The 18,013-nt window shown below is 54.6% G+C and overlaps 3 protein-coding genes across 3 annotated transcripts in view; 2 read left to right on the top strand and 1 right to left on the bottom strand.

The window, feature by feature from the left end:
• The window catches only part of LOC310890865 (uncharacterized protein), a 105,788-nt gene that overhangs the window by 46,588 nt on the left and 41,187 nt on the right, over positions 1-18,013 (bottom strand). The gene's annotated exons all lie outside the window — the stretch shown is intronic.
• On the top strand, positions 6,807-8,336 carry LOC310890871 (olfactory receptor 14C36-like). The gene has a single exon (XM_083853182.1). It carries the CDS (start codon positions 7,148-7,150, stop codon positions 8,237-8,239), a length of 1,092 nt encoding a protein of 363 aa, XP_083709308.1. The 5' UTR covers positions 6,807-7,147; the 3' UTR covers positions 8,240-8,336.
• Positions 14,857-16,289, top strand: LOC310890866 (olfactory receptor 14C36-like; the record flags this gene model as incomplete). Its single annotated transcript, XM_083853177.1, has 1 exon — positions 14,857-16,289. The coding sequence occupies exon 1, from the start codon at positions 15,198-15,200 to the stop codon at positions 16,287-16,289; it is 1,092 nt and encodes a 363-aa protein (XP_083709303.1). The 5' UTR covers positions 14,857-15,197.

The following is an 18,013-nucleotide window of genomic DNA, read 5'->3' as shown; positions in this document are numbered from 1 at the left end:
GCCCTTACCTCAAAAGTCACCACCGGACGAGGCTTCTCAGCTCACGTACACCTGAAGGACTGGAGTGAAGCTGTGATCACAGAAAGAGCAAGCCCTTGGATCCTTGCAACATCCTTGGATCTCTGCATGGCTGGAAGCCTCTGCAAGCCCCATGGGAAAAGAGAGCCTACTGAGAACATCCTGATGCTCCATATACCATCCCCTCAGGCCATCAAGAAAGGTCCCTCAGCCCTAAGATCCAGCCCAGCTTCTTGTTGCATCAGCAACCAGGAGAAATTGCCCCAGAATACCCAACACTCTTGCGCTAGCAAGCAAATACGCCCATGTGTGTACATAAACACACCGTCTTGTACACACACACAAACGTGCACACACGGATACAGCTGAGCACACACAAACCGGTTCAACTGGGAACAGCATTTGCCCAGGGTAGGCAGTGACTGGAGCCTCACAAAGGGAGAGATCAGTCAAGCTGGAGTCACCCACAGGGACAGTACCGAATTAAGATGTCCACAGGCAAAAGATGACTCTGCAGCTCCTGTGGGATTCAGTGGGAGACAGCATGCACGAGGAAGGGAAGACACACAGGGACTGATGCTGTATAACCTGCCAGGCACCTAAGCACCGCACAGCCATTTTTTCCCCTCTCCCCTCACAGCAGGATGAATGAGAGAATTGAAAAAGGTAAAAGTGTGAGAACTCGGGGGTTCAGATGGGTAACAACTTCATAAGAAAGAAGACAAAGAAATAAACCAACAAATATAAGGGGAAAAACAAATATGAGAAAAACCACCTTCTTCTCGTATTTATAGGCATTGGTGAGATCCCTTCAGACCCTCCTCTGCTCTAGGCTAAAAACGTCCCTTATCACCCTGAGCCCGTGTAGAAACAAGCAAAACAAGGTCCCTATTTAGAGTCTGTTTTCTGGTGAGTGTGTTTGACAGCAACTGCGCAAGAAGACCCAAGCCCTCAGGTGCTATCCCGAGCAGCTTCCCTTCACGTGATGCAAATGCTGTGGCAAAGACTTATCCCTTGCTCGTCCCCGCCTGCAGTCACAGGACTGCCACCCAGCAGCACTGTGCCCAAGCTCCAGGAGCAATCGGGCCCAACCCAACACAAGGCCCAGGAGGAGAGCGCGGAAGTGAGAGCAGAGGAAAGAAGCAGCACCGGTTGCTGGGCGCCGATTGGCTGCCAGAGCCGCCAGGCAAAGGGAGCCCCACCCCCTGCCGGCTGCCTGGGGCTCGCTGCCATGGCAACCGTGCGACCGCCTGACCAGGCAGGGCGGGCGCCGCCATCTTAGGGGTCGTGGGCGGGCTGGGGGCGTCTCGGGGCCTGAGGGGGGGACCCGGCCCGTGTGCCCGGGGCGCCCCTGCCCGCCCCTGCCCGCCCCTGCCTTTGCTCGCTCCCTGTGCCTCACCGCCTTGTCTTCCCTTTTCTTTGCGGTGTCGAATGCACGAGAAGCCCGACAGGCTCGGGAAGGCGGCCAGTCACTTGCACAAGAAGCAATAGGGCTGGATGCTCCTGAAATGCTGCTTGTTGCTGGCCGGGGCGGCACCCTGCCACAGTCATGGTGACAGCCTGGCAGCTTTGTGCCTGGGTATCACTGTGAGATCAGGCTAACAGGATGAAGGCTTTGTTCCTCATCCCTTCTGCTGAGAGAGGGGTTTTGCCTCTCGGCAGCAGCTATCCCCAGGCTCTCAGCATATTTAAGCAAACTAAATGCAGCTACAGCCTCTTCTTTGTCTGAGACCTGATCTCAGCTGATGAGGAAGGAATGGGACCAGCAAACCCTTTCTGGCTGCAGCAGCTCAGGCCCGGCTGCCCTGGCCCTGGGGCAGGAGGAGCTGCCTGAAGACCCCCAGGGATGGCACGGAGGGGCTGCAGGCCTCCCAGGGGCTGGCTTGTGCCTCGGATGTCCCATCTGTGGGGCTGAGCCCTCTGTGCCCCCAGGAGCTGCCGTGCCCTTCAGAGGGACTGGGGCTGTGGTGGCAGTGCCCAGAGCCCTGCAGCAGCCTGCTCCGGACACTGCCCTGGGGCCAGCCCAGCATGAGAAGCTGGGCTGGGCTGGGCAGAGGGCAGGGAGGTGGGCAGAGGGCAGGAAGGTGGGAGTGCCTCCACAGCAGAAAGGGATCCCTCAGCCTCTGTCAGACACCCCTTCTGCCTCTCCCCTCACCCAGACCCTGCAGCCATGCGGTGCCACGTGCACCCACCCTTCCAACCTGTGATGAGTTTTAGGCCTTGGCGGTAACCAAGGTCATGCCTGCTTTAGGAGGAATCAAAGGGTGTCAGAGGCAAGCCCAGGACTCAGGGACCGGGCTCCTGGACATGTCCTGACATCACTCAAGAGCTACTCGAGTGCCCCAGGACGGGAACGGAGCCGGCACACACTTACTCAGGCTGGAGTCTCTCCAGCTTGGCTGCTGCTCCCAACTCCTCTGCTGGGGCAGGGTTCTCAGCCTTCCTCCACCTCTTCCTGACCTCCTTGCTCCTGGGCTGGGCTGGAGGACGGGGAGTCCAAGCATGTTGGCTGTTGAATCGCTGCAAGGAGAAGACGCTCTCATCAAACAGGACTGGACACACAGGTGCTGTTTCCCAGAGGACCTCTTGAAAGGGCCCTGCAACAGGACCTGGGAACCAGGCGACTCGGCGCTGCCAGCCCACGTCTGGCTGCTGCTTTTATCCCTCCCTTTCTGCTGACAACCTCTCCCTCACAGGGAGGAGCAGGCAAAGCCCTGCCCTGCGGCCTGGTGCCCGTCCTGCTCCCACCACCCTGGGACCTGCCGCCCTCGGAGCCCTGGCGGAGAGGATCGCTGCTGTTCTCAGCGCTGTTGATCACTGCCAGTAGCTGGGGTATCTGTTGGTCCTCCCCCTCAGACCAGGCTTCCCATGCAGCCATTTCTGCCCGGGCTTGCTCTTGTAGCTTTCGGTACGTGGGCCATGAGCTGTCTGTTTGGTCCCACTGTGAAGACAGGTTCCAGACCTCCTGGAGGAAAAAAAAACAAAACAAAAACACAACAGCAGACAGGATTGGTCTCAGCTGTCCCTCAGGCCTAACCCGCACTCCTGCCCCCTCGCCTCAGCCGGTCTGTCAGCAGTGCTTCGACCCTCCAGGATGAGGGGCCCTGAAGCTAGGCCAGGCTCCTCAACTCGTGACAAACACAGCTGAACAGCCCGCGGTGACCAAAGCCCTCTGCCATCAATGACCCAGAAAGGCCTTGTTCCTTTTCCATGGCCCCTGGTCAAAATGAAGTGGCTCATGGCAACACGGGAGGCAGTAAGAGGCAGGGAAGGTGTGCGGGACGCCACCTTCTGTCTCCTGAGGAAGAGATGAAGGAGGTAACAAACGTGGAAATGAACGCATCCCAAGGGACCTGCTCGGGATCGCTCCACACAAAGAGGCTTTTGCACAGGCCCAAACAGCACGGTCATTGCAGCAAGGCAGAGCAGGTACCTGCAGCGCTCTCCTGGAGGCTTCAGGAGCAGGGAGCGCAGTGGTGGTTGTAAGGAATGGTCCAGCAATTCGTGCCACTAAGGGATTTGAAGGGTTAACATTGAGGCCTGGGTTTAGGTGATAAGAGAACAAAGGGATTTCTTCAGAGAAAACCTGCTGACTCTGCACGGACGTGCAGTAACTTCTGACAGCCGGCCAAGAGACCACTAGATAAGGAGGAAGAATATGAGCCTCCCCGTCTGAGCGGCCCCCAAGAGACTAACAGAGACTGATAAGCAGGCGCACCTGGGAGGACTTTGGATTCGGGAAACCAATTATAATAACCCTGCCTCTTCTAGAAGTAGTAATGAATATGTATTAGCCTAGGAGCATAAAAACCAGCCGCCTTACGTAACAGGTGTGCGTCCTGGTGGAGCAGAGACTCCCGGCGCACCCAGCGCTGTTTGCTCGCCTCTATTCGTTTAATAAATTGTAAACTTTGATTGTAATCCTATTTGGGACTCAGTCATTTATAACAGTGGTGGACTTGGCTCGAGGAGCTGTTTCCTGCCTGTCTGCCTTCTTCGTCCCGGGGGAGCTGCCCGGACACGGGGGGAGCACACTGCAAACAGACACCAGGAGGAGGCTGCATGAGCCCAGGGGAATTCAGTCTCCAGTCCAAGCTCGCAAGCTGCGTCAGCCTCTGCAGCAGACGGCAGTTCCACAACGAGCGGGCGTATTGGACTGGCTGTGTTCACTTCAGCAGAGACAGAGAAAGCCAAACGCGAAGCTGTGGCACCACCTGCCTTCAGGAAGGCTCGGGATGCCCGCATCCAGGCCCTTTTTGGTGGAAGAAGGAGAGGAGCAGTGTCTTGCGCAAGGACAGGAGCCGAGAGACACCATTATGGCCCACCGGGGCTTTACTTCAGCTTCTCCTCTGTGGCCCTGAAACACGGTGCGCTCATGGGTGGAAAACAGGTTATCGCTGCGGAGCCAGTAGCATCAGAGAAAGCCGTCAGGTAAGGAGGGCAGTCATGCCATCTCCCTACCTCAGCACTCTCTTGTGCCTGCCACAACGTTTGGGATAGCGTTTGAAAAAAATGCCTGAAAGAAACTTTCCCAGGAAGCCTCCCGCTGGGTCAGCCAAGGGCTGCGGAGGAAATGCACTCACCTTGGGAACATCTGGATCCCACGAGCGGTGGTCTCGCCACTGAAGGCGGTCAGATGTGCCGGCCACATTCTCTGCAAAGAGACACAGACCTGCTGGAGGGTTTCTGAGGCGGTTTTCTCACGGCTCTCATTGACAGGAAGCAAACCTGTCTCCCAAGCCAAAAGAAAGCCTTCTCTCCAAAGCCCTCCTCCAAAGCCTCTTCCATGAACCTTTGTTCTGCTCTGGAGGAGCTGCATGGCAGAATATGGAGGCTGTACAGTAACACTGCCAGGCTTTTTGCAGGGGCAAGCGCCCAGATGCTCAGAAGAAACTCTCTTTGTTAACGGAGAAAGCAGCTAAGGGGGCAAGCGAGGGGAAGGGCATTTGACTGGCCTGCCATGTCCGGGCTGGCCAACAGCGGTCGGATTCCTCACCCTTCACTAGGATTCCCAAAGAAATTGAAGTAGCCCTCAAAACCTCACCAACTTACACTGTGGAGCAGTGCAACAAGGCCCGCAGTGCTCTCCAGACGTTTGACACAGTCCAGATAAAACTTCATGCACGGGAAACCATCTTCGCACGTCAGAACACCAATGTCCCTGAAGGCAAAGGGGACGTGCTCCTTGCTCCTCAGGAGGAAGCAGTACAAGAGGATGGTCTCTTGCACACAGTTCTTCACCACGTGCAGTGGGAAGGAGGTGGCTCGCGATAGCTGCACGCAGTTCAGCGGCTCGATCTTGACACCATCTGCAAGGAGAAGCAACATCCTCACTGCCACAGCAAGCCCAAGTTGCTTGCAACATTCAGAACAAGTTCCCAGAGAAAGGGTCGCTCAGACGAACTGCTCCTGGGGCACAGTTTCTTTTGGGGGAACTCAAGCTGTACCCTGACCGTCGGAGACAATCCTCTACTTCTCCCAGGCCTTTCCAAAGAGCAGGGAGAACAAACCGTTGCGGACATGGGGCAGGAAGAGGGGGGCTGCTGCCTTCTCACCAGGGAGGAGCTCAGTGGGACAGTAGATCTCCTCCAGCCACAACTCATCGATGTCCAGCTGGAAGAAAGGTCTTCGAATCAAGAGCAGCTCTTCTTTGCCATGGAACTGCTCTCGGACAACACCAAAGGTCCCGAGTCCCGCAACCCAAACGCCCTGCACACAGAAAAGACAGAAAGGCCGAGGAGGGAGTTCTTGAGAGACGGGAAAAGGGATGACTGTCAGAGCAGGGGGACACTGCTCTGTGCCCTGCCCGCTCCTCAGGGACAATGGGGCAAGGTGGGGCACTTTGGAAAGCTTTGCAAAAGAGCCGCATCCTCTGTTTCTTTCGTCACCCCCCTCACAGGATTTGCCAACATCCCTTGGCTAGAGAAGCGCCCGGAGGTTTCCAGCACACGGATTAGGCCTGGGACTGACTGCCAGCAACTGTCCTAGGCACGGAGCCAGGATATTCCCCCATCTCTCTGCTCGCCCTCCCCACTCAGGCCGCAGGGAAGAGTGAAGCCCTAGGGTGTGCCAAACACCTGAGAGGCAGAGCACATCTGGCCTTGGTTTCTCTCCCAGCTGGCCAAGAAGCTGCTCCGGGCACCCCGGGCAGTCTCAGAGCACTGCCATGGTGCTCGAGCAGGGATTGCTCTGCAGGGCCCAGGACACCAGCCCACCTTACTCCGCTTCAGCTCTTCCAGAATGTACTCGGATACGGAGTACCGAGGCCCCCTCGGGACCCTGGGGTCCCCTCTAGTCCTTGACTAGAGGTGTGGTGCTGAGACCTTGTTCAGGTCCCTTGAGAAAGGCTGGGCATTGACAGATTGGCAGTGGATTCATCTGGTCTCAGCAGCATCTGGCTTCTTTTCAGGGTAACATAAATGTGATTGCCCTCCATCTACAAAAGCTCAGGCAGCTGGGGACAAGTCCAGCCAGCTCCCTCACTCTGCTCTGAGCCACAGGGAATCCCTTTGCCTCTCAGGTCTCACAACCATTCCCTGTGAGTGCAGCAGAAATGCTCAGGATTTCTGACTTCAGAGAACACTGTGTGGGCATGAAGAGGGGGAAGAGAATGTGTATAAAACATTGCCCCTAAAACTCCTTTCTGCCAACTACATTATGTAGCAGCGGAATGCAGATGTTAACATGCTGACATGAAGATGATCAGCATGCTGGAGCACCTCTCCTTCGAAGAAAGGCTGAGAGAGCTGGGGCTGAGCAGGGTGACCTCACTGCAGCTTTTCCGCATTTAAAGGGGTCTTCTAAAAATATGGAGAGCTATTTTTTTGATCAATCAAATCATGACAGGATCAGGGGAATGTTTTTAAACTAAAAGCGGGGAGATTTAGATTAGAGATTAGGAGGAAATTCTTCACTCAGAGGGAGGCGAGGTACTGAAACATATTGCCCAGATAGGCTGGGCATTCATTTCATCTGACAAAATCTGAAAATAAAACCTTGCCCTCCTGCTATGTTCCTGTGTACTCCCTGCACTGGGTCAGGACTGATTCCCTCGCGAGACCAGCAGCAGAGGCCCCTGCTCCTCATCGCACACTGAACCTTAAAAACGAAGCTCATGTCATGGAGCTAAATGAAAGATTCCAGCAGAGAAACAAAAAGCATTGGAGTATGGCAGGGGGAGGTCTACAAGGAATGGCATAGGGTTCACTCAGAGAAACCTGTCCTAACTTTTCATTGCCTTTTACTACATGTACAGATCTCCATACCCAACAGGCATCAGATGTCCAACAGCAGCTCCATCAGCGAGTTCCTCCTCCTGCCATTCGCAGACACGCGGGAGCTGCAGCTCCTGCACTTCGCGCTCTTCCTGGCCATCTACCTGGCTGCCCTCCTGGGCAACGGCCTCATCCTCACCGCCGCAGCCTGCGACCACCGCCTCCACACCCCCATGTACTTCTTCCTCCTCGACCTCGCCCTCCTCGACCTGGGCTGCATCTCCACCACTCTCCCCAAAGCCGTGGTCAATTCCCTCTGGGACACCAGGGCCATTTCCTACACAGGATGTGCTGCCCAGGTCTTTTTCTTTTTCTTTTTGTTTTCAGCAGAGTGTTATCTTCTCACTGTCATGTCCTACGACCGCTACGTTGCCATCTGCAAGCCCCTGCACTACGGGAGCCTCCTGGGCAGCAGAGCTTGTGCCCAGATGGCAGCAGCTGCCTGGGGCAGTGGCTTTCTCCATGCTGTGCTGCACACTGCTAATGCATTTTCTCTGACACTTTGCCAAGGCAATGCTGTGGACCAGTTCTTCTGTGAAGTTCCAAAGATCCTCAAGCTCTCCTGCTCAAACTCCTACCTCAGGGAAGTTTGGATAATTATGGTTGGATTCTGTTTAGCGTCTGGCTGTTTCGTTTTCATCGTGCTGTCCTATGTGCAGATTTTCAGGGCTGTACTGAGGATGCCCTCTGAGCAGGGACAGCTCAAAGCCTTTTCCACGTGCCTCCCTCACCTGGCCGTGGCCTCCCTGTTTCTCAGCATGACCATATTTGCCTACCTGAAGTCCCCCTCCATCTCACCATCTCTGGACCTGGTGGTGGCAGTTCTGTACTCAGTTGTGCCACCGGCATTGAACCCCCTCATCTACAGCATGAGAAACAAGGAGCTTAAGAGTGCTGTTAGGAAAGTGATTGCATGGATATTTCTGATTAGTGATAAATTTAAATGATCTACACAAATGACTTCCCTTGCAGGCCTGCTCCTTGTTTATCATTATTGAAGTTTTTATCCTCAGTATCATTTGCATTTACTAATTTCTTAGAAATATGTTTCTTTATTCTTCGGCCACCTACTGCGGAATGAAACTGTTCTGTTTACTCTCGAGGCTTTATAATATGTGTATAACAGCAGGCCAGAGTAAACTCTGTGATAGCGTCTGCCTAATAAAATTGCATCTCCCCAGTGCTCTTCTTGAAGACTTGGTTCTTCTTTCAAAGCTGGTGCCAAGACCAGGGCTGAGCAGCTGCTCCCCGAAAAGCCTGTTGCTCCACGGATAAGGCAAAGAAAAAGCTCATTTTGTGAGCTGTGAGAGACCGAGGGTAGGATTTAGGAGTAAGCTGTTGGTGTCTGATGACAGCAGAAATGGTGAACAGTCACTGAGGTACACAGCCGTGACTGTCCCACAACCGTCAGGGCAGAGGACATCGTCCAGGAAATTAACGGGGAGCTGCCTGAAGCTGCCACAACCATGGAACCCAGTGAGAGGGTTTGGCAGCAGTGATCCCAACCCAGCTGGGTCTACTTCTCACCCTGTGCAGCTGTGTCTGTTTGCTTCTGTCCTGCAGTTCCTAGGGCCAGCACGCATCCTTGAGACAGTTTCCCCCAAGCTATCTGTTGGCCCTTACCTCAAAAGTCACCACCGGACGAGGCTTCTCAGCTCACGTACACCTGAAGGACTGGAGTGAAGCTGTGATCACAGAAAGAGCAAGCCCTTGGATCCTTGCAACATCCTTGGATCTCTGCATGGCTGGAAGCCTCTGCAAGCCCCATGGGAAAAGAGAGCCTACTGAGAACATCCTGATGCTCCATATACCATCCCCTCAGGCCATCAAGAAAGGTCCCTCAGCCCTAAGATCCAGCCCAGCTTCTTGTTGCATCAGCAACCAGGAGAAATTGCCCCAGAATACCCAACACTCTTGCGCTAGCAAGCAAATACGCCCATGTGTGTACATAAACACACCGTCTTGTACACACACACAAACGTGCACACACGGATACAGCTGAGCACACACAAACCGGTTCAACTGGGAACAGCATTTGCCCAGGGTAGGCAGTGACTGGAGCCTCACAAAGGGAGAGATCAGTCAAGCTGGAGTCACCCACAGGGACAGTACCGAATTAAGATGTCCACAGGCAAAAGATGACTCTGCAGCTCCTGTGGGATTCAGTGGGAGACAGCATGCACGAGGAAGGGAAGACACACAGGGACTGATGCTGTATAACCTGCCAGGCACCTAAGCACCGCACAGCCATTTTTTCCCCTCTCCCCTCACAGCAGGATGAATGAGAGAATTGAAAAAGGTAAAAGTGTGAGAACTCGGGGGTTCAGATGGGTAACAACTTCATAAGAAAGAAGACAAAGAAATAAACCAACAAATATAAGGGGAAAAACAAATACGAAAAAAACCACCTTCTTCTCGTATTTATAGGCATTGGTGAGATCCCTTCAGACCCTCCTCTGCTCTAGGCTAAAAACGTCCCTTATCACCCCGAGCCCGTGTAGAAACAAGCAAAACAAGGTCCCTATTTAGAGTCTGTTTTCTGGTGAGTGTGTTTGACAGCAACTGCGCAAGAAGACCCAAGCCCTCAGGTGCTATCCCGAGCAGCTTCCCTTCACGTGATGCAAATGCTGTGGCAAAGACTTATCCCTTGCTCGTCCCCGCCTGCAGTCACAGGACTGCCACCCAGCAGCACTGTGCCCAAGCTCCAGGAGCAATCGGGCCCAACCCAACACAAGGCCCAGGAGGAGAGCGCGGAAGTGAGAGCAGAGGAAAGAAGCAGCACCGGTTGCCGGGCGCCGATTGGCTGCCAGAGCCGCCAGGCAAAGGGAGCCCCACCCCCTGCCGGCTGCCTGGGGCTCGCTGCCATGGCAACCGTGCGACCGCCTGACCAGGCAGGGCGGGCGCCGCCATCTTAGGGGTCGTGGGCGGGCTGGGGGCGTCTCGGGGCCTGAGGGGGGGACCCGGCCCGTGTGCCCGGGGCGCCCCTGCCCGCCCCTGCCCGCCCCTGCCTTTGCTCGCTCCCTGTGCCTCACCGCCTTGTCTTCCCTTTTCTTTGCGGTGTCGAATGCACGAGAAGCCCGACAGGCTCGGGAAGGCGGCCAGTCACTTGCACGAGAAGCAATAGGGCTGGATGCTCCTGAAATGCTGCTTGTTGCTGGCCGGGGCGGCACCCTGCCACAGTCATGGTGCCAGCCTGGCAGCTTTGTGCCTGGGTATCACTGTGAGATCAGGCTAACAGGATGAAGGCTTTGTTCCTCATCCCTTCTGCTGAGAGAGGGGTTTTGCCTCTCGGCAGCAGCTATCCCCAGGCTCTCAGCATATTTAAGCAAACTAAATGCAGCTACAGCCTCTTCTTTGTCTGAGACCTGATCTCAGCTGATGAGGAAGGAATGGGACCAGCAAACCCTTTCCGGCTGCAGCAGCTCAGGCCCGGCTGCCCTGGCCCTGGGGCAGGAGGAGCTGCCTGAAGACCCCCAGGGATGGCACGGAGGGGCTGCAGGCCTCCCAGGGGCTGGCTTGTGCCTCGGATGTCCCATCTGTGGGGCTGAGCCCTCTGTGCCCCCAGGAGCTGCCGTGCCCTTCAGAGGGACTGGGGCTGTGGTGGCAGTGCCCAGAGCCCTGCAGCAGCCTGCTCCGGACACTGCCCTGGGGCCAGCCCAGCATGAGAAGCTGGGCTGGGCTGGGCAGAGGGCAGGGAGGTGGGCAGAGGGCAGGAAGGTGGGAGTGCCTCCACAGCAGAAAGGGATCCCTCAGCCTCTGTCAGACACCCCTTCTGCCTCTCCCCTCATCCAGACCCTGCAGCCATGCGGTGCCACGTGCACCCACCCTTCCAACCTGTGATGAGTTTTAGGCCTTGGCGGTAACCAAGGTCATGCCCGCTTTAGGAGGAATCAAAGGGTGTCAGAGGCAAGCCCAGGACTCAGGGACCGGGCTCCTGGACATGTCCTGACATCACTCAAGAGCTACTCGAGTGCCCCAGGACGGGAACGGAGCCGGCACACACTTACTCAGGCTGGAGTCTCTCCAGCTTGGCTGCTGCTCCCAACTCCTCTGCTGGGGCAGGGTTCTCAGCCTTCCTCCACCTCTTCCTGACCTCCTTGCTCCTGGGCTGGGCTGGAGGACGGGGAGTCCAAGCATGTTGGCTGTTGAATCGCTGCAAGGAGAAGACGCTCTCATCAAACAGGACTGGACACACAGGTGCTGTTTCCCAGAGGACCTCTTGAAAGGGCCCTGCAACAGGACCTGGGAACCAGGCGACTCGGCGCTGCCAGCCCACGTCTGGCTGCTGCTTTTATCCCTCACTTTCTGCTGACAACCTCTCCCTCACAGGGAGGAGCAGGCAAAGCCCTGCCCTGCGGCCTGGTGCCCGTCCTGCTCCCACCACCCTGGGACCTGCCGCCCTCGGAGCCCTGGCGGAGAGGATCGCTGCTGTTCTCAGCGCTGTTGATCACTGCCAGTAGCTGGGGTATCTGTTGGTCCTCCCCCTCAGACCAGGCTTCCCATGCAGCCATTTCTGCCCGGGCTTGCTCTTGTAGCTTTCGGTACGTGGGCCATGAGCTGTCTGTTTGGTCCCACTGTGAAGACAGGTTCCAGACCTCCTGGAGGAAAAAAAAACAAAACAAAAACACAACAGCAGACAGGATTGGTCTCAGCTGTCCCTCAGGCCTAACCCGCACTCCTGCCCCCTCGCCTCAGCCGGTCTGTCAGCAGTGCTTCGACCCTCCAGGATGAGGGGCCCTGAAGCTAGGCCAGGCTCCTCAACTCGTGACAAACACAGCTGAACAGCCCGCGGTGACCAAAGCCCTCTGCCATCAATGACCCAGAAAGGCCTTGTTCCTTTTCCATGGCCCCTGGTCAAAATGAAGTGGCTCATGGCAACACGGGAGGCAGTAAGAGGCAGGGAAGGTGTGCGGGACGCCACCTTCTGTCTCCTGAGGAAGAGATGAAGGAGGTAACAAACGTGAAAAAGAACGCATCCCAAGGGACCTGCTCGGGATCGCTCCACACAAAGAGGCTTTTGCACAGGCCCAAACAGCACGGTCATTGCAGCAAGGCAGAGCAGGTACCTGCAGCGCTCTCCTGGAGGCTTCAGGAGCAGGGAGCGCAGTGGTGGTTGTAAGGAATGGTCCAGCAATTCGTGCCACTAAGGGATTTGAAGGGTTAACATTGAGGCCTGGGTTTAGGTGATAAGAGAACAAAGGGATTTCTTCAGAGAAAACCTGCTGACTCTGCACGGACGTGCAGTAACTTCTGACAGCCGGCCAAGAGACCACTAGATAAGGAGGAAGAATATGAGCCTCCCCGTCTGAGCGGCCCCCAAGAGACTAACAGAGACTGATAAGCAGGCGCACCTGGGAGGACTTTGGATTCGGGAAACCAATTATAATAACCCTGCCTCTTCTAGAAGTAGTAATGAATATGTATTAGCCTAGGAGCATAAAAACCAGCCGCCTTACGTAACAGGTGTGCGTCCTGGTGGAGCAGAGACTCCCGGCGCACCCAGCGCTGTTTGCTCGCCTCTATTCGTTTAATAAATTGTAAACTTTGATTGTAATCCTATTTGGGACTCAGTCATTTATAACAGTGGTGGACTTGGCTCGAGGAGCTGTTTCCTGCCTGTCTGCCTTCTTCGTCCCGGGGGAGCTGCCCGGACACGGGGGGAGCACACTGCAAACAGACACCAGGAGGAGGCTGCATGAGCCCAGGGGAATTCAGTCTCCAGTCCAAGCTCGCAAGCTGCGTCAGCTGGCCAACAGCGGTCGGATTCCTCACCCTTCACTAGGATTCCCAAAGAAATTGAAGTAGCCCTCAAAACCTCACCAACTTACACTGTGGAGCAGTGCAACAAGGCCCGCAGTGCTCTCCAGACGTTTGACACAGTCCAGATAAAACTTCATGCACGGGAAACCATCTTCGCACGTCAGAACACCAATGTCCCTGAAGGCAAAGGGGACGTGCTCCTTGCTCCTCAGGAGGAAGCAGTACAAGAGGATGGTCTCTTGCACACAGTTCTTCACCACGTGCAGTGGGAAGGAGGTGGCTCGCGATAGCTGCACGCAGTTCAGCGGCTCGATCTTGACACCATCTGCAAGGAGAAGCAACATCCTCACTGCCACAGCAAGCCCAAGTTGCTTGCAACATTCAGAACAAGTTCCCAGAGAAAGGGTCGCTCAGACGAACTGCTCCTGGGGCACAGTTTCTTTTGGGGGAACTCAAGCTGTACCCTGACCGTCGGAGACAATCCTCTACTTCTCCCAGGCCTTTCCAAAGAGCAGGGAGAACAAACCGTTGCGGACATGGGGCAGGAAGAGGGGGGCTGCTGCCTTCTCACCAGGGAGGATCTCAGTGGGACAGTAGATCTCCTCCAGCCACAACTCATCGATGTCCAGCTGGAAGAAAGGTCTTCGAATCAAGAGCAGCTCTTCTTTGCCATGGAACTGCTCTCGGACAACACCAAAGGTCCCGAGTCCCGCAACCCAAACGCCCTGCACACAGAAAAGACAGAAAGGCCGAGGAGGGAGTTCTTGAGAGACGGGAAAAGGGATGACTGTCAGAGCAGGGGGACACTGCTCTGTGCCCTGCCCGCTCCTCAGGGACAATGGGGCAAGGTGGGGCACTTTGGAAAGCTTTGCAAAAGAGCCGCATCCTCTGTTTCTTTCGTCACCCCCCTCACAGGATTTGCCAACATCCCTTGGCTAGAGAAGCGCCCGGAGGTTTCCAGCACACGGATTAGGCCTGGGACTGACTGCCAGCAACTGTCCTAGGCACGGAGCCAGGATATTCCCCCATCTCTCTGCTCGCCCTCCCCACTCAGGCCGCAGGGAAGAGTGAAGCCCTAGGGTGTGCCAAACACCTGAGAGGCAGAGCACATCTGGCCTTGGTTTCTCTCCCAGCTGGCCAAGAAGCTGCTCCGGGCACCCCGGGCAGTCTCAGAGCACTGCCATGGTGCTCGAGCAGGGATTGCTCTGCAGGGCCCAGGACACCAGCCCACCTTACTCCGCTTCAGCTCTTCCAGAATGTACTCGGATACGGAGTACCGAGGCCCCCTCGGGACCCTGGGGTCCCCTCTAGTCCTTGACTAGAGGTGTGGTGCTGAGACCTTGTTCAGGTCCCTTGAGAAAGGCTGGGCATTGACAGATTGGCAGTGGATTCATCTGGTCTCAGCAGCATCTGGCTTCTTTTCAGGGTAACATAAATGTGATTGCCCTCCATCTACAAAAGCTCAGGCAGCTGGGGACAAGTCCAGCCAGCTCCCTCACTCTGCTCTGAGCCACAGGGAATCCCTTTGCCTCTCAGGTCTCACAACCATTCCCTGTGAGTGCAGCAGAAATGCTCAGGATTTCTGACTTCAGAGAACACTGTGTGGGCATGAAGAGGGGGAAGAGAATGTGTATAAAACATTGCCCCTAAAACTCCTTTCTGCCAACTACATTATGTAGCAGCGGAATGCAGATGTTAACATGCTGACATGAAGATGATCAGCATGCTGGAGCACCTCTCCTTCGAAGAAAGGCTGAGAGAGCTGGGGCTGAGCAGGGTGACCTCACTGCAGCTTTTCCGCATTTAAAGGGGTCTTCTAAAAATATGGAGAGCTATTTTTTTGATCAATCAAATCATGACAGGATCAGGGGAATGTTTTTAAACTAAAAGCGGGGAGATTTAGATTAGAGATTAGGAGGAAATTCTTCACTCAGAGGGAGGCGAGGTACTGAAACATATTGCCCAGATAGGCTGGGCATTCATTTCATCTGACAAAATCTGAAAATAAAACCTTGCCCTCCTGCTATGTTCCTGTGTACTCCCTGCACTGGGTCAGGACTGATTCCCTCGCGAGACCAGCAGCAGAGGCCCCTGCTCCTCATCGCACACTGAACCTTAAAAACGAAGCTCATGTCATGGAGCTAAATGAAAGATTCCAGCAGAGAAACAAAAAGCATTGGAGTATGGCAGGGGGAGGTCTACAAGGAATGGCATAGGGTTCACTCAGAGAAACCTGTCCTAACTTTTCATTGCCTTTTACTACATGTACAGATCTCCATACCCAACAGGCATCAGATGTCCAACAGCAGCTCCATCAGCGAGTTCCTCCTCCTGCCATTCGCAGACACGCGGGAGCTGCAGCTCCTGCACTTCGCGCTCTTCCTGGCCATCTACCTGGCTGCCCTCCTGGGCAACGGCCTCATCCTCACCGCCGCAGCCTGCGACCACCGCCTCCACACCCCCATGTACTTCTTCCTCCTCGACCTCGCCCTCCTCGACCTGGGCTGCATCTCCACCACTCTCCCCAAAGCCGTGGTCAATTCCCTCTGGGACACCAGGGCCATTTCCTACACAGGATGTGCTGCCCAGGTCTTTTTCTTTTTCTTTTTGTTTTCAGCAGAGTGTTATCTTCTCACTGTCATGTCCTACGACCGCTACGTTGCCATCTGCAAGCCCCTGCACTACGGGAGCCTCCTGGGCAGCAGAGCTTGTGCCCAGATGGCAGCAGCTGCCTGGGGCAGTGGCTTTCTCCATGCTGTGCTGCACACTGCTAATGCATTTTCTCTGACACTTTGCCAAGGCAATGCTGTGGACCAGTTCTTCTGTGAAGTTCCAAAGATCCTCAAGCTCTCCTGCTCAAACTCCTACCTCAGGGAAGTTTGGATAATTATGGTTGGATTCTGTTTAGCGTCTGGCTGTTTCGTTTTCATCGTGCTGTCCTATGTGCAGATTTTCAGGGCTGTACTGAGGATGCCCTCTGAGCAGGGACAGCTCAAAGCCTTTTCCACGTGCCTCCCTCACCTGGCCGTGGCCTCCCTGTTTCTCAGCATGACCATATTTGCCTACCTGAAGTCCCCCTCCATCTCACCATCTCTGGACCTGGTGGTGGCAGTTCTGTACTCAGTTGTGCCACCGGCATTGAACCCCCTCATCTACAGCATGAGAAACAAGGAGCTTAAGAGTGCTGTTAGGAAAGTGATTGCATGGATATTTCTGATTAGTGATAAATTTAAATGATCTACACAAATGACTTCCCTTGCAGGCCTGCTCCTTGTTTATCATTATTGAAGTTTTTATCCTCAGTATCATTTGCATTTACTAATTTCTTAGAAATATGTTTCTTTATTCTTCGGCCACCTACTGCGGAATGAAACTGTTCTGTTTACTCTCGAGGCTTTATAATATGTGTATAACAGCAGGCCAGAGTAAACTCTGTGATAGCGTCTGCCTAATAAAATTGCATCTCCCCAGTGCTCTTCTTGAAGACTTGGTTCTTCTTTCAAAGCTGGTGCCAAGACCAGGGCTGAGCAGCTGCTCCCCGAAAAGCCTGTTGCTCCACGGATAAGGCAAAGAAAAAGCTCATTTTGTGAGCTGTGAGAGACCGAGGGTAGGATTTAGGAGTAAGCTGTTGGTGTCTGATGACAGCAGAAATGGTGAACAGTCACTGAGGTACACAGCCGTGACTGTCCCACAACCGTCAGGGCAGAGGACATCGTCCAGGAAATTAACGGGGAGCTGCCTGAAGCTGCCACAACCATGGAACCCAGTGAGAGGGTTTGGCAGCAGTGATCCCAACCCAGCTGGGTCTACTTCTCACCCTGTGCAGCTGTGTCTGTTTGCTTCTGTCCTGCAGTTCCTAGGGCCAGCACGCATCCTTGAGACAGTTTCCCCCAAGCTATCTGTTGGCCCTTACCTCAAAAGTCACCACCGGACGAGGCTTCTCAGCTCACGTACACCTGAAGGACTGGAGTGAAGCTGTGATCACAGAAAGAGCAAGCCCTTGGATCCTTGCAACATCCTTGGATCTCTGCATGGCTGGAAGCCTCTGCAAGCCCCATGGGAAAAGAGAGCCTACTGAGAACATCCTGATGCTCCATATACCATCCCCTCAGGCCATCAAGAAAGGTCCCTCAGCCCTAAGATCCAGCCCAGCTTCTTGTTGCATCAGCAACCAGGAGAAATTGCCCCAGAATACCCAACACTCTTGCGCTAGCAAGCAAATACGCCCATGTGTGTACATAAACACACCGTCTTGTACACACACACAAACGTGCACACACGGATACAGCTGAGCACACACAAACCGGTTCAACTGGGAACAGCATTTGCCCAGGGTAGGCAGTGACTGGAGCCTCACAAAGGGAGAGATCAGTCAAGCTGGAGTCACCCACAGGGACAGTACCGAATTAAGATGTCCACAGGCAAAAGATGACTCTGCAGCTCCTGTGGGATTCAGTGGGAGACAGCATGCACGAGGAAGGGAAGACACACAGGGACTGATGCTGTATAACCTGCCAGGCACCTAAGCACCGCACAGCCATTTTTTCCCCTCTCCCCTCACAGCAGGATGAATGAGAGAATTGAAAAAGGTAAAAGTGTGAGAACTCGGGGGTTCAGATGGGTAACAACTTCATAAGAAAGAAGACAAAGAAATAAACCAACAAATATAAGGGGAAAAACAAATACGAAAAAAACCACCTTCTTCTCGTATTTATAGGCATTGGTGAGATCCCTTCAGACCCTCCTCTGCTCTAGGCTAAAAACGTCCCTTATCACCCTGAGCCCGTGTAGAAACAAGCAAAACAAGGTCCCTATTTAGAGTCTGTTTTCTGGTGAGTGTGTTTGACAGCAACTGCGCAAGAAGACCCAAGCCCTCAGGTGCTATCCCGAGCAGCTTCCCTTCACGTGATGCAAATGCTGTGGCAAAGACTCATCCCTTGCTCGTCCCCGCCTGCAGTCAC

The sequence above is a fragment of the Anser anser genome (assembly GCF_964211835.1).
Source record: "Anser anser genome assembly, contig: HAP1_SCAFFOLD_124, whole genome shotgun sequence".
NCBI lineage: Eukaryota > Metazoa > Chordata > Aves > Anseriformes > Anatidae > Anser > Anser anser.
Note: the sequence above shows the minus strand (reverse complement) of the source record. Positions and strands in the feature narration are given on the sequence as shown.

Bases quoted from the DNA above. Each gene is read 5' to 3' on its own strand.
- LOC310890871 (XM_083853182.1), top strand. From the start codon at position 7,148: ATGAAAGATTCCAGCAGAGAAACAAAAAGCATTGGAGTATGGCAGGGG.